This window comes from Cavia porcellus, unplaced genomic scaffold, assembly GCF_034190915.1.
Source record: "Cavia porcellus strain 051 isolate PalLab524CR breed Dunkin Hartley unplaced genomic scaffold, mCavPor4.1 scaffold_9, whole genome shotgun sequence".
Classification (NCBI taxonomy): Eukaryota; Metazoa; Chordata; class Mammalia; order Rodentia; family Caviidae; genus Cavia; species Cavia porcellus.
In genome coordinates, this window is record NW_026947492.1 from 88,653,857 (window position 1) to 88,669,144 (window position 15,288).

The window sequence follows — 15,288 nt, forward strand, 5'->3', positions numbered from 1 at the left end:
CTTATAAAGAAAACATCTTGCTAATTTGTCTATTTCTTTTTGGATGTGGTCATTAAAATGTAAATCACTCAACACAGTCGCTTCTTTGTTGAGTGATACTCTTTAATCCTCCTGTGGGTGTAGCTGATCTTGTCAGTAAGCTAAGATCCCAGTCATAATATTTTGGATATTTAGTCTCATTTCCGTATTATGAGACAGAACTCAAACTTTAAACTATGACACTGAAAAAGCTGCACTCCTTTCTGCTGTAATAACTTGAGCCTTGGTAGTGTGATATACAGGACCACAGCAACTCAGAAGTTGTCTCTAGAAGCCAGGCACAATTTCTGACTCTGGGATATACATGGCAAAGCATCCTTTAGAATTTCAGCCTATCTTGGTGACAGTGTTGTACAGTGTGACTGAGCACAGTGGGAGCTCTGAGAGAAGGAAGACAGTCAGAGGTAAGAGTGAGAAATACACAAGAAAAAGACTGGCATTTTACCCCAAAATTGCTTTGCAGTACTGATGTTTCTCTTTAGGGCTTCCTGCTCACTGCAGAGGTGGCATTTTGGAAAATGAGTAGCTGTAGACATAATTTGGATTGCGGCCTAAGATCTTAAATTGACATCATGAAAAATGTTCTTTATGTTTTAAATGACTTTATGATAGTCTTCTTCCTGAAGTGTCTGCTGAGTGATAGCAGGATCAGGGGGGACATCCCTAGGAAATAGTTTCTTAAACTCATGGCACTGACTGTGAACATGGAGTTTCATGTCACGCGTGGTGATGGTGTCAGATGAGACCACCACCAGGAATATCAGGGACATCCACTTTACATCTGACAACTTGATAGAAATGCACATTTTCTACTCTACCACAGACCTAGGGATCCTCAGCTCTGGAGAAAAATTCAGTGGTAAGTGTTTTCATGAACCCCTTTGACTACTTCTGGTACCCCCTCGACTGAAAGCAGGGACCTTGAAAGCCTTCAGAAGACCTCAAGTACTCTGAAACTGCCTCTGTCTAAGTTTGTGTCTATCTGTGTGTCTGCTTCTTTTTGAGGAAGTGTAGCCATGTTTATGTTTATTTATTTAATTGCTAGTGTTGTCTCCAAATGTTGCTCATGTGCAGTACAGTAAGAGCCAAGATGTAAAGCACCAGAATTCAGCCTGGGTATTTCCCGTCATCGTTCTGATTTGACCCCTCAGCGTTTCTGCCTTGGGATTTATCACTGGGTCCCAGGGGAGACTCACTCAGCTTCTTTCTTCTGATTCTGAGCACTCCTTGTGTTGAGCTCCAGGCCGTCATCAGCTTCCTGCGCCTTGAGGCTCACTATGAGCAGTTGTTTCACTCCAGAAATTTCCACCTGAATGTCCTAGAGCCAAAGATCACATCTGAGCCACCGTTCAGAGACGAACATCTGTAACTCCTTTGAGAGGAACATTGAATTGTCTGTGTGAGTCTGCGGTTATTCCTGCTGCTGCGAGATGTTTACCTGTGTGTTTATGAGCAGAGGATCTTACACTGTAGTGTTTGTATCGATCCACTTTCTCAAGGAGCATTCATTGAGTTAGCACTGAGCGAGTCCTTGTGTCTTTGGGATATGGCAAGAAGTAAGACACAGCGCTTCCAGTCTGGGGCAGGGAGAAGCAGCAGGTAGAGACTGGAGAAGTCAGGGTGTGAGCCAGTAGATACATGAGAAATTCAGGTAGAGACTCTGTGGAAAAGTGATTGTTTCTTCTTGAGGTGAGTTCATTTGGGATGGCAACGTGTGTACAGCTCTTTCACAGAAAATATATTTTCATTGAAACAGAAGAATGAGAAGAAATGTTCTAAGCAAAATGTACATTTAGGGAAATATTCCAGGTAGTGACTCCATCACACCAGATTGGAGGCAGAGTTATAAAAGGATCTAACTGAAGTGATGAGAAATGGGGAGATTTCCAGTGTAGCGCACGATGGCTGGTGTGGTGTTGGTGGGAATGATGATAAAAAAGTGAAAACAGATGTGAAGGCCACATCATGAAGGGTTCCGTGTTCTAAACTGAGGAGTTGACAGTTTTGAGTCCTGTTTAATGATACATATGTCTTGGTATTGTGTAAGTATTTATTTTGTGGGGAAATATGATAGCTTTTAATAGAAAATACAGCTGTACTAATATAGTAGCACTGTCAAGAAAATCTCAGCTCCTCTACCATGGGTCAGTGTGACTTTCTGTACTTAGGCAGTTTGGCTGTTGCGTGGCATGTTTCTGGTTTAAAATGTGAAGCCCTCAGAATTAGCCAGTTATTGAACACAGTCATTTTGAAGCTACTACTATGCATTCGATTTTGTTCTACAATTCTCACAATAGCCATTCAAGTGTAGTGCGATTTTTCCATTTTATTTATAGAGAAACTAAAGAACAAGCTGGCTGGAGTTTCCCTATTGAACCACACGGAATAACCATTTTGCAAATTGTAGAAGTGAGTTATTAAAACAGTTTCTCAGGACACATAAGAGTAAGAAATAGATGGAAACACAAGTTTCTTACTAATTTCTATGTCTAAATCTTGGACAATTCAAAGCGGGTGTTTTGTTTTGTTTTGTTTTGTTTTGTTTTGTTTTGTTTTTTGCTTAAAAACGTACCTAGTATAATGAATAAATATCAGAATATGAACTTGGCTTCTCTTTAGAGAAACCTAGAAAAGCAAACCACTAAGATGCTATTGCAGTGGTCCAGGCAATAAAAATGGACATGAGTGCACAAGTGGATTTATGAAACAAATTTGAATGAAGTTTTTACTGCACCAGCTAATTACAGCATTTCTGATGGGTCTTTGACTTCCTCATTTAATTACTCTGTTTTACATATGCGAAGTATCAGCCAGTGTTTGGGGACTCTGTATTGGTTGGGGTGCTGGAGAGTTACATTTACCTTTTGCATAATATCTTTATATTTATTTCCTACAGAAATGGGAGCTGATCATCATCATCATGTAAAGGTGATGGGTTAAACTTGACCTGAGATCAGAATACTTACACTGGGGTCCTGACTCAGAAACTCACTAGCTGTATGGCCAATTATAAGCAAATTATTTACCCTGTTTTATTCTTTCTTAGATGTCTTATATGAAGTTACAACTATTGTTGAAAATATGCTACTGGCAGCCTAGGTACATGAGAGAGGAACTTTAACTTACTTCATGGTTTGAGGGCAAAAATGATGTCCATTAAGACATTCCTAACTGAATCTTACCCGAGAAGGAAAAGTTTTTAAAATTATGGAAAAAAATGAAACATCAAACATATTTAATCATTATGATGATCTCCTTAGGTATGTGCAGGATCATTAGAGATGAGTGTCACTCCTTTCTGTCACGCTGGTAGAAATGCTTGGCAGCAAAAACTATTTAAGTGATTCTCAGCTTGGTTATAAGTGATTCTTCACTTGAGCGAAGGTGATGCTAACATTGTAAATTATTTTTTAATGAGGTCATGTTTTTAAGAAGATTGTGAAAACTCTGAGAAATATAGTGAGTGACAGCTTAATAAATTACTACTGTTATACTTCATGCTTCATAAAGATAAATTAATCCTAAATTAATATAAGCCAAAGGCATGAATAGGATCCCAAACCATCTACAGGCCCTCACAGAAGATATGTTAAAGGAATTACCTGTTAAAGGAATTACATCTTCCTGTTAAAACTTAATCTCCTGAGACTAGAATGCTTTTCAGTTTTATTTTCTATTGCTGCAGTGGTGTCTGGAATATCATATGTGCTCAATGTATATTTGTTGATAAATGAATTTAAAAAAGACTTTTAGAGCAATGGTTTTTAATATCAATGAGAACAGTGGCTCCTACCCACAATTCATCCTGAGGAGTTGTGTGGACTTTGTGTGAACAGTGAGAATTCTTTTCTTTGTTTTCTAGAAACCTGAGTGGTGTTAAAGATACCAGCAGTGTTAAAGACGAAGTAGTATTAACAATAAGCAAATCTGGACACCACAGAAGTAAGAACAGGTTTAAACTAGAGCTAAACTATGCAATAAAGACATAGAGTGGCTGTGACATAAAGAGAACTCCACTCCAATTTGGACAGAAGTGACTGGATGGCTGGGAGAGACCAAGACAGAGTAACAAGGAGTAGCAGGGATTTGAACAGAGTAGAGAAGTGGAATTTACAAAGGGCTGGAGGAATGGGGGTGTGGTCCATGGGAAAGACTCCCCCCACCAACTGGCACCTAGAGAATTTAGACTACTACTTTAGACTACTTGCCCATAGGGACAAAGAGAGACGTGCCCTGCATTCAGATGACAGCTAGGACAGCAATAAATTCTTCTGGAAGCTTTGAGTTTTCTCTAGGAAGAGCTTAATAGGTTTGGAGCCAGCCTAGGGATCCTAGGAATGAGGCCCTTCTCTGTTAGAAACTGTGTTCGTGTGTGTGTGTGTGTGTGTGTGTGTGTGTGTGTGTGTGTGTGTGTGTTTCCTCCCTTTAAAGGGTTCGGTGAGCAGGGTAGATAATGTTATTTGTTTGTGTCTGGCCACAGGAGTCTGATTAACTTTTGGTCATGAATGGAATCTGCCCTTGGCCTTCTTTCCTTTTCCTTAATACCGAATTTTAGCCCAGATGGTTTTACCTCCCTCAGCATAACTTGCACAGAAAGAAGGAGAACTTATCTCTCAACAATGTGGGCTGAAGCAATGTGGGCTCCAGTCTCCTGCTGTACGCTTCCCTTCCCCCTCTCCCTACAGAAGCTTTCCACGTCTTTCTGGAGAATATCTCTTTCAAAATACAGGGCAGCCCAAGACATGTTTTTAACCAACAGTTGATTAGAGTTCCACAGGGAGCAAAATATGATTAAGAGAAGAAAAAGAGTCAAAAAGATGAAATTGTCTAAGACACAAGCATAAGAGACCAACCCATGATCGGGGTAATAGTTTTCTCAGCAGGCCTTATTCTTCTTGCCATAGTATCCAAATTCTTATCCTACAGTTCTTACTGAAGTAGAGCATTTGGAAAACCCTCACCACTCCCTTCAAAGTTATGGAATTCAATAAGAAGATGTGGATAAATGGCAGTAAATAACAGCTGCATGAGCTTTTTGAGTTCTGTTGCAAACCGACTCTGTGGTTATTTACATTGGAACTTGGTTTTTAATATCCACATGGTTGTATTTTGTGCTCTTTGATTTCTGTATTGTAGGACATTTCTTCTAGTAAATTAAATTTCCTTGTATCTAAGACTGTTCATGGGCATAGAAGAGAAAGAAACAATAATTTCTCATTTGACAATTTGCTTGGGAGAATGATTTGTAAAAAATAGGGAGTTAGTGTGAATTTTCAACCTGGCTGATTATCCTATGTGTGTTTGTGCCCAGGGATTATTTGGCTAAGTTTTCCAGACTTGCAGGAAAATTACACTTCCTGTCTTTGACACTTTCATGAAAATACTCATGGAGAGAAGCCAGGAATGTTTTGATAAATCTGTGATGTCCCAGAAAGCTGGTCAATTCTGAGGCATATTTCCAGTGTCCTGTTTCTTTGATTCTGGACTCCTCCTTTTCTGTCTCTACTCCTCTTCTAATATTTGAGTTATAAGCCCAGGTCCACAAGGCAAAAAGTAATCACATAAAGTTAGAAATGGACTAGGGTTTGGGAGTCTTTTTACATAACTTATATTTGTGTCAGGGAGAAAAAAACAAAACAAAACATGCCACCTAAGGGCACAGGTTTGTTTTCTATCACAGCTCTAAAAAATTCAAATTTAACCAGTATTTATGCATTTCTTAGTAAGCACTGTAAAAAGTGCTTGACAGACACAAAGAAAACAAGTAAGGAATATCAGATAAGTAAGGAAGGTAAAAAAGAATGTTTGTAGCCGAGCATGCAAGGTGACATGAAGGAGATACAAGGAATATAAAATTAAAGTAAGAAGAGTAATTTGTTTTAGCAAAAATGAAATTTTTTTAAAAACACAATGACTGTAACAACCCAATGAGGATTTGGCCAGGTGTGAGATATTACGTAAGTGGGTGACAGCTGTAAAAGAATATTACCTCTCATTCATAAGTAGATATATAAAATTATATATGTAAGATTGATGGCATCATTCTTACTGCTTCTCTGTGCAGTAAAATTCTCTTTAGACAGTAAGTGTTTCAATATATATTGATTTTTCTTTTGTTCTCTCCGCTGGTTGGAATTGTATTGATTTTAAGGAGATGTAATCACTAGGTAGAGAAGTAGGGATTGTTCACAGCAATTCACTTGGTTAGTTAGAAGAGTGATTTACCTTCATCCAGTTCTTATTTTCCTGACTGGAAGAAGCTCCTGTCTCTATCGGCAGTAAAATACCTACCTTTGTGATGCCACAAAAATAATGTAGCCAGTGTCTGAGGTAAGTTCACACAATATTATAAAATAGTGTTATTTCACAACTTTTCACTTGATCTTCACATCACATCTACAAATTAGAGCTCAGAGAACATTTAGGGTGTTGACATTTATGGATTTTTTTTTTTTTTGCCAGTGTGCTAATCAAAACCATGTGAATGTGAGAAATCAGAATTCCATTGGAAATGATGGGAAAGGAGATGGATGCATGGGCTGGTGACACAATAAGAGAATAGGAATGGTGGTTTTGATTTTGCTTACCCAGAAAGAGATTATAGAAACAACAGGAGCAGTGGCAGCTAATTTTGGAGGAATTTTTACAGCATAGCATTTTACTAGGTGTTTATGCAACATAACAAATTATCCCATGGCATCAGGGTGTGTGATAAATGTTTGTAATCCAAGCCTATAGGAGGCTGAGGTGGGAGAATTGCCATAGATTTAAGGACAGTCTGGTCTGTGTTGTGAGTTGAAGACCAGCCTGGACTAACAAGACCCCTCCTCAAATACTCAAACAAAAATAATCATGTGTGGTATGGAATTTTCTTCATGCAATTCTAAAGACTAAATCCAGGATCTTTCACATGGTAGGAAATTACTCCATTGCTGAGCTACATCCCCAAATCGTGGGGATATTTTTGTCCATATTTTCTAAATGAGGGAACCAAAGCTCAGAGATGTAGGTAAAAGTTTCAAAGTCACAAAATTAATACATTTCAGAGATGGAGCTGAACCCCAGTTGACTCATGTGTCCTGGATACTGAGAGTTGTCTTGTTTTCTCACATTGAAAGATGCCAGTCTCAAGAACCTTCTCATTCTGCAACAAACTGGGTATGTGAGTCATACTAATTGACATTCAGAGATGCCCGATTCTGAAGATGAAACTTTGATCAGCATGGCATTGTCTTTCCACTAAGGAGAAAGAAATGGACAAGGATGGGGCCTTGGGAAGTATCAAGATTTAAAAATAAGAGAAAACTGTAAGGTCCAAAGTTACAGAAAAATATCATTAACTGCTCCATCTCTGAACCATAAGAAAGGCACAGAGCAAATGTTCCATGAATATCTGGGGAGTTGGTTAATTGATGGTGATTGCTGGTGACTAGATGAATGTATAGGTAAGAGGAAGAATAGAAAATGCTGCCCAGGAGAGTGGAATATAGGGGTTACCCTTAGAGCTTGTACCTGACCAAGTAACAATGAAAATGGAGCACAGAGAGACAAAGAATAGGTTAAACTATGGGGGGTCCAGCAGGATCTTGTCTATCTTTGATAAGGAGCTGTGAGTGACTGGTGCACCTGGCTTTACTCACTCAGACATGGACAGAGGCAATCAGAGTAGAGCAGGCTTTGACCATCTCCCACCATCTGTGGTGCATATCTGAGCAAACAACAGGGTCTCAACTGCATTAATTTCCCCTGCAGTGTGTCTGTGCACACTCAGACCCTGCTTTCTCTCTAGTTCTCACAGAAGAGGCCAGTCCTGATGGCCTTAAACTTCGTATCTGGTCTCCCACAGGTGAGAAAAGAGTTCTCTGATCATGATAAAGACAGCATTGGCTTCAGTATTTGTTAAATGAGGGTGATGAGTTTGCACACAGTGACTGTGAGAAATTGTAGATTACATGATCATGTGGAAACCTGCATACATTCAGAGAGAATGAAGAGAAAAATGAGAAAATGGAAACAAAGCTTTTGTAAGCAGTGAGGGAAGAAGATGTGGAAGGGAGAGTAGAGAAATGGAGCAGAAAAATATCAAGTTATATCATGAACAGGAACAAATTCTCTATGATGAGTGTGATCATTATGTATACCAAAACTGTACCACTAAAATCTAGTTGGAAATTTCCAGAAAAGAAAAGACAGATACTAATTGTAGACATGAGCAAAATAAGTTCTGGATCCAAGGATGAGACATGGAAAAGGAGTCCTGACAGTTCCTATTTGTCCCTTTATTTAAACTGAGACTCTGCCCAATTAAAGAAAGGGAAATTCCTTATGCACTAACAAACATATACACTAGACAATAGGATAAATACCAAAGATAGGGTCACCCCTACTCAAGGATGGTTGGAACATGGAAGAGATGAAAGAGTCAGAGTGAAAGGACTTTGGAAGCTCTTTCCTGTGAGAAACCTAAAAGCATTCCAAATAGTCAAACCTGTAGCTAGCTGCTGCTTTTGCTCTGCCTTTTCCAGCTGGCTGCCCCCGTTCAGTTAAATTGAGCTGATCTGAGCCCTCTGGCATACTGGTGGATCTCTTCTGATGAGCACTGAGTGTAATAACCTCTTTCTTAATCTTCTGTGCTCTGAAAGGAACATCCTACCTAAGTGTGTGCAAGGCCAACTCCCTGCAGAGCAAGGCAATGGACCTGAGGATGGTCCTGAAACTTACTGTGCATTTTAGGAGGTTGCAATTTTGCAAGTCAGACCAGGCTTAACATTTCTGCACTTGTTTCTTACACATATTTTGTTGATATGTTTTGTATATATTTCCCCCCACAGCATTTCCTCTGCCACTCTGAAAGAAGCAATGCTGTTTTAATTATTGAAGAAGAGTCTGTGCTCTATCTAGCCTATCACTAATAAGCCCCCAAGCTCTGTTCTCATTTCTGAGCCCCTCATGTCTGGTAATGATTTCCAAGTCAGAACACATACAACTGGATATTCCCACACTGGGTTAAATCTTGTTTCCTGATACATCACCTGCTTTGAGTTTGACACTAAGGATACACGTGCTGTGAATGATGCTCTAGGAAGAGAAATCTGGGGTAATGAGGAAGTCCACTGCTTTGACCTAACTTTTGAAAACCCTGGAGGAAAGGATGCCCGCTTTGTTCTCTGAGTTATGCACTAACTAATGGTGTCTTCTAAGTAATCTCTAACCTGGTAATTAGTTCCTGGGAACAATGTGCCTGTCGCCAAGTTTCAGTTCCCGAGGCAGGAGCCTGTATAGTCTTTATGCTATTAAAACTTCTGCAGAGCTGCTTTTGTAGAAGTATAGGAAAATTATGCAAGGATATGTTGAATTGGTTTAATTGCCTGTGATAGAAATACCTCTGACTTGTACTTTATTACATCCCCAAATAACCTGAGAACCTCAAATCAATGAAAGAAGATCAACTGGTTACAACCAGACATTTTTTAAAGCTACACTGAGTACAATAACAACAGCTTTCAGAAATTTTGAAAATGTCAATGCAAGAAAATTAATTGTAATGCAAGCTTGGGCCTGGTGTCTTATTGAAAACAAAGTGTCATTCAAGCATAGAGTGTTTAAATGATGGATTTATAAGACCCAACAGAAGAAAATCGCAGTCATTACTTACAATAAGAAAAAACAAGGGCACGTAATGATTATGGATTTGAGCTTGCAACACTTTGACTGATTCTTGTTTTATTGCGTCTTTGTCATTGGGAGACCTGTCTGATGATGTGGGTAAGTCTCATGGGTGAGCATCTTTTTGTTTGCTCAGCAGAGAACGACAGTTACAAAATGTAAATAGGGTGCCTCTTCCCTTTGGGTGCCCTGGGATATGCAGAATAGATTAAGTTGGCTTTGTGCAAAGCAAACAGGTCTGTATTACCAAGAATATGAATAATGTCAGTTTCCATAATTGCTAACATCTGCCTTTCCATAAATCTGTTAAACTGCGTGAAAGCCAAATTAGATTTCTGTGTTGTAAGTAAAACAATTACATGGAACTCTGTAGGCAATATGGTGCTGTGTTCAACTGTGAAATCTTTTCACTCTGGAGAGGTGAAAGCAACTATGCCTTTGTACCCTATTTTTTAGCATGCACAATAGATGTATTTGTCTTTATGCTCAAGGTTTCTTGATTTGTAAGGGGAAAGCACTGCCAAACTGTTTGCAACATTGTAAACACAAAATGTCCAATTATTATAAAAGCACATTGTTCCCAGGAACTAATTACCAGGTTAGAGATTACTTAGAAGACACCATAAATTACAGAGCCTTTTGTAGCCACTATTAGCAGATTGGTAGAAATTACACTTGCAAGCAGTTTCTGGTGTGATTTGTTAATGGGTCATTTTCTGCCCTTGCCCAGCGCCATTTGACCAGAAAATAAAATGCTTTCAGTTGTGGCATGGGGTCCAGTTAATATTCTACTGTATTAATTCTCCCTTGGGCCAGATTCAAGGGCTTTTGCAGATGAGAACTCAATAATAAATAACAAAACATTTTCAATGCAGGGCAAGGTGATGGCTCTGCCTCGCTCTCATTGAACACTCTAAAGACTCCATTTTAACCAAGTAGTCTTTTTAATAGTCTTAGTCTGAACTTTGTGGGTTTAGGCAAGTTAAATTAAATAAATACATGGAACACCCACAGTCATCCTGCTGCTTTTGGTTCTGTGAAGAGAAAGAAATAAGATTTAGTCTCTGCGCCGAATGAAATCACTGTTCATGGAGAGGAATATATTAAGTGTGCAATTCCCCAGAGGTGACTGTAAGAATAAAATCATGTGTGGGGCACAGGGAGCAAAGTCAAGGTTTGTTCTCTTGCCCAATGAGGAATGACGATGCTGACTGTGAATTTTTAAGACTGCATTGAAAGCGCAGTAAAGGACACGCTTATTTTACCAATTAATTAGCTTATACCTCATTTCATTCCACAGAGGTTAATAATTAGTAGCCCTATAATTATAAAAAAAAGAAAAGAAAAAGAAAAACGCCTGATCTATGATACAAAGGAACCAACATAGCCTTTGTGTGATCTTCCATTGAATGTCACAAACACATACATGTTTGTGTGTGTTTTTGAATTAATATGTAAAGCAGTATATATTAGGAAGTTGAACATATTTCATAATACATACATTGTGTAATGACTAAGGCAAGTTAATTAACACATGCATTGCCTTACACGCTTGTCATTTTTTGTGGTATGAACACAAAATAATATTCTTAGTATTTTTCAAGCATGTAATATTTTGACAACTGTAGACACCATGTCCTACAGTGGGCCTTCACCTACCTGACATTTTGCATCTCTTGCTGTCACATGAAAAGTGAAGGGGTAAAAGATAATGACTGAAGTGTTAAAGAGCTGATAGCTTGAGCCTTCCATTAGAAGCATCAGAGTAATACAGATGCGTTGTAAATATAGGAGTGATGCAGACAGCTTGCTTTTTAAGCGCCACTATGCTGTGAAAGATGTGGATGGCAATGGTTTTCCTGGGGCTGAGCAGAATCCAGAGGTCTTTGTCTGTTTTATACCAGTTCAGTCAGCTCCTGGTGGTGGTAAACATGAGCTCTTGGCATTTTTTAAGACTGAAAACAGTGTGGTTATGCTCGGCCACAAATCACTGCAGTATCATGGGAAGTGTCGGAGGCAAGGAGACCAGTTTGAAGTCTGTGACAGGAATCTCACTGTGGTGAATGGGAAGATATGAATCCACAGAGCTTAAAGCAACCTGAGTTCGTATTATTTTATTTTATATATGATGAACCATTTACCTATCTTTCACTACCTATGCATCATCTATCTCCCTACCTATCATATCCTCCTATATTATGATAACTAGGTTATAAATATGATGAGAGAAATATGTGACTGAATATTTTTAATATGCTACTTTTAAAAAAATGAAGAAAGAAAGAAACTAAGGAGCAGGAGTAATGTGCATGTGATTGTTCAGTGTTGATTCACAGTGGCATATCCCTAAATATGAAGGCGTCGTCTACTAGTCGTCATTGCTATGAGCGTTCAGAAGATGTGAATGATGAGATTGAATTGGCAGTGGGTTGGGAAATGCTTAACTGAGAAGGCAGAATTTGAATTTTGTATTAAATATTTGCATTAATCTAATGAAGAAACAGATGATATATGCGGAGCCCTTGTTCCATTACCTATAGTGTTATTGTCAGGAGACCAGCAGTGGATGATAGGTTCATGTGGGTGATAAAGGACTGTGACTGAAACTAATGTGCTCAGCAGCATAAGCCATGGGGCGTAAAATCCCTGCGTTATAAGGAAGAGCTTGCTTTCCGCCTGGTTCCCTGACTTTTTCATTCAGTGCCAGCTTTATTTGGGAAGAATTAGAGGAAGAAGGAGGGGGAGACATGCAGGAATTTGAAGAGCACCATGCGGTGGGGTGCACTGAGATGATCTGGGTGTTACCTGGAGAGAGAGCGTGAGGCCTGACAGTGACTGACCTGAAACCCAAGCCTGATAATTGGGATCATTTGTGCCATTTCCAAGACTGTTCCTCAGTCCAGCGGTTTGACTCAGGCTATAATTGGTGGGAAGCAAACAAAACAAAACAAATATACAAACAAATATTTATGGAATTACCTTCCACAAATTTTGCTGTAGTCGTTTAATATCTTCTACTTTGCATCAGCGCTGTGAATTAAAGTCCATACTAAATACAATACATGCTGTCAGGCCATTTATTTCTCATTATTTTTAAGTCATGTTTGCTTCAAAATTTTAGCACACTTTGGGTAATTATTCTTTTTCTGAGTTTCAACTAAAACTATATTCCAACTAAAAATTATTTATAAGGGACGATTGATGCTCATACTGAATGTTCAATTTTAAAAATTACAACAATGAAATACACTTTGCCATTAATCCCTCTCAAACTACCAACCCCTCATCAAACACACCTAGCCCAAGGCAATATGCCTTCTAAATGAATGGGTGTTTTTTGTTTGTTTTTAAAATGCAATCAGTCTTTGTGAGCAAGCTCTTGCCCTGGAAAGTGAATTTCAGTGTTTATTTCGGGGTAAATTTCAGGGTAAATAGTTTAAAAGTAGGTAAAGACCCAGAACATGTTTATGCTCAAAAAAGTCTTCAGACCTCTGCTGGTGCAAGTTGCTGGAGAGCATTATAGCACATCAATCAGAAAAACAAGGACAATGCCCGCCCTATGATGTGCTTCCTGTGTAACCAGTATATCCTCAGTTATCTCTTTCATAAAAGGAAAATAAATATTTCAAACTTATGATTGTGAACCCTAACTCATCAAAGTAATATAAAAACTATATATATATATATATATATATATAGTTTTTATATGCATATATAACCCTATCCATATGTATATATAAATATATAAAATTGTGGCACTGGATAGTAGCTCTTTGCAATTGCTTTGGTGTACCATAAGAGAATACTCTGTTTTTAAAACTTTGATTCCATTACCCCTCACCAAATGCTTACAAACTTATGTACGTTTTAAGATGAAATTTAGGATTTAGAATAAGTTACTATTCTGTTTTGTTTTCCTACAGAAGTAGTCAAGTCTACCAGAAAGTAGCCTACTAATAGATATTTATATTTGTTCCAGTGGTCAGCTATGATCTTAAGGAGGTAATATATTAGAGATTAACTTCAACACTTAAAACATATAGGGTGCAAAGAATCTTGTGCATAGCATGTTGTTAAGGAAATCTAGTTCATATTACTATCTGAAGGGTACTTGCAGACAGTAGATTATTCAAGGGAAATGGAGGACTCTGATAGACAAATTACAGGGACCTTCAGATGGCTTAAAAATGTTACAAAAATGAAAGACCTCTGAGGGAATCTCACAAATAGTACCAGTGAGTAAAAGTTGCCAGGTCATACATTGCCTCTCAGTTTTACAAGGAGATTTGTTTTAAAAAGTTATTCACAGGTACCATTGGCTGCCTAGTGAGGGAATGGATTGCCCTCTGGGAAAGACTGCAATCCAGTCTAGCCAGGCATGTGTTTAGGGTATTGCAAAGCTCTCACTCTGCTTTGCCCAGCATAATGAGCTGGCTGGATCTACATCTTGCTTTACTGGGATGTCAATGAAAAAAGCATATCATAGATACGTATTTCATTAGCAGCCATACCAGACTCTACTCCAGCTCTGGTTTTTAGTATGTGGTATCAAAATACACCGATCATTAGGGTGGAAGGAATTCAATTAGCTGTCAATAATTAGTCACATTTATAGTTCAGCCTTGAATTCAAGATTGGGGAAAGGGAGACCTAACTGGGTCCAGGTTGCCTCACTGCCCTCTTGTTCCTACTCAGTTGACAATCTGTGCACACAGTGAATGAATCAGCGGAGTGTACGGCCTCTGGATAAGTGAGCACTTGAGAATATCCTAAAAGCAGTCAGAGCTGCTACTAGATATTTTGATAACTGGAGTCAGGCAGGTCTGGGCTTGATTTTTCAGGATAATCACTTGCTATTTAACTCTAGTGGCCTCTATTATTTATAAGACAAGAATAAGAGCAGAGCCTCCAACACAAAGCTGCCTGACAGAGGAAGGAAATGATGCATGGGAAGAGCTTGGCACAGCAGCCATACTGGGGACAAGGTGCATGTCTGATAGTGTCACTCAGTGTTATGGCAGATGATTGTTACTTTTGTGCATTTCCTTGGCAAGACCCTAAAGCCCTGTGCTTTGTTCCTTGCAGACATTGATGAATGTGCCTTAAGAACTCACACCTGTTGGAATGATTCAGCCTGCATCAACTTGGCCGGGGGCTATGATTGTCTGTGTCCCTCTGGGCCCTCCTGTTCTGGCGATTGTCCCCACGAAGGAGGTCTGAAGCGCAATGGGCAGGTGTGGATCCTGAAAGAAGACAGGTGCTCTGTGTGTTCCTGCAAGGTGAGGCTGACCTGGTGCAGGGGAATCTGCAATTACTCTTCTCTCCCCCATCTTGACCTTTCTGCCTCCCACTTCTTGTCCTGTGGGTCCTCGGTAGTTCCTGAAAAGCTCCTCCTGTTCTGATCTACACTTCAGCTAACAGTGATGCTGCCTGACCGGAAATGTGCTTTGAATCATTGTGCACTTGGTGAGAAGTGAGTCTGATCAGAGACTGCAGCAAGGGAAAGCAGGGCAGGGAAAGCAGTGATCCTCTGCCCACTGGGAGCCTCCAATTTAAGGTTGGCTACAGGAGAGCTTAACAAGC

General features: G+C 39.2%; 1 protein-coding gene across 2 annotated transcripts in view; it reads left to right on the forward strand.

Annotated features, from left to right (window-relative positions):
- Positions 1-15,288, forward strand: part of LOC100728286 (protein kinase C-binding protein NELL1) — a 755,088-nt gene that overhangs the window by 721,682 nt on the left and 18,118 nt on the right. For both annotated transcript variants that reach the window (XM_063256788.1, XM_063256789.1), the window contains one exon: positions 14,791-14,984. In XM_063256788.1, the coding sequence (XP_063112858.1) occupies positions 14,791-14,984 (194 nt within the window). The remainder of the gene's footprint in view (positions 1-14,790; positions 14,985-15,288) is intronic.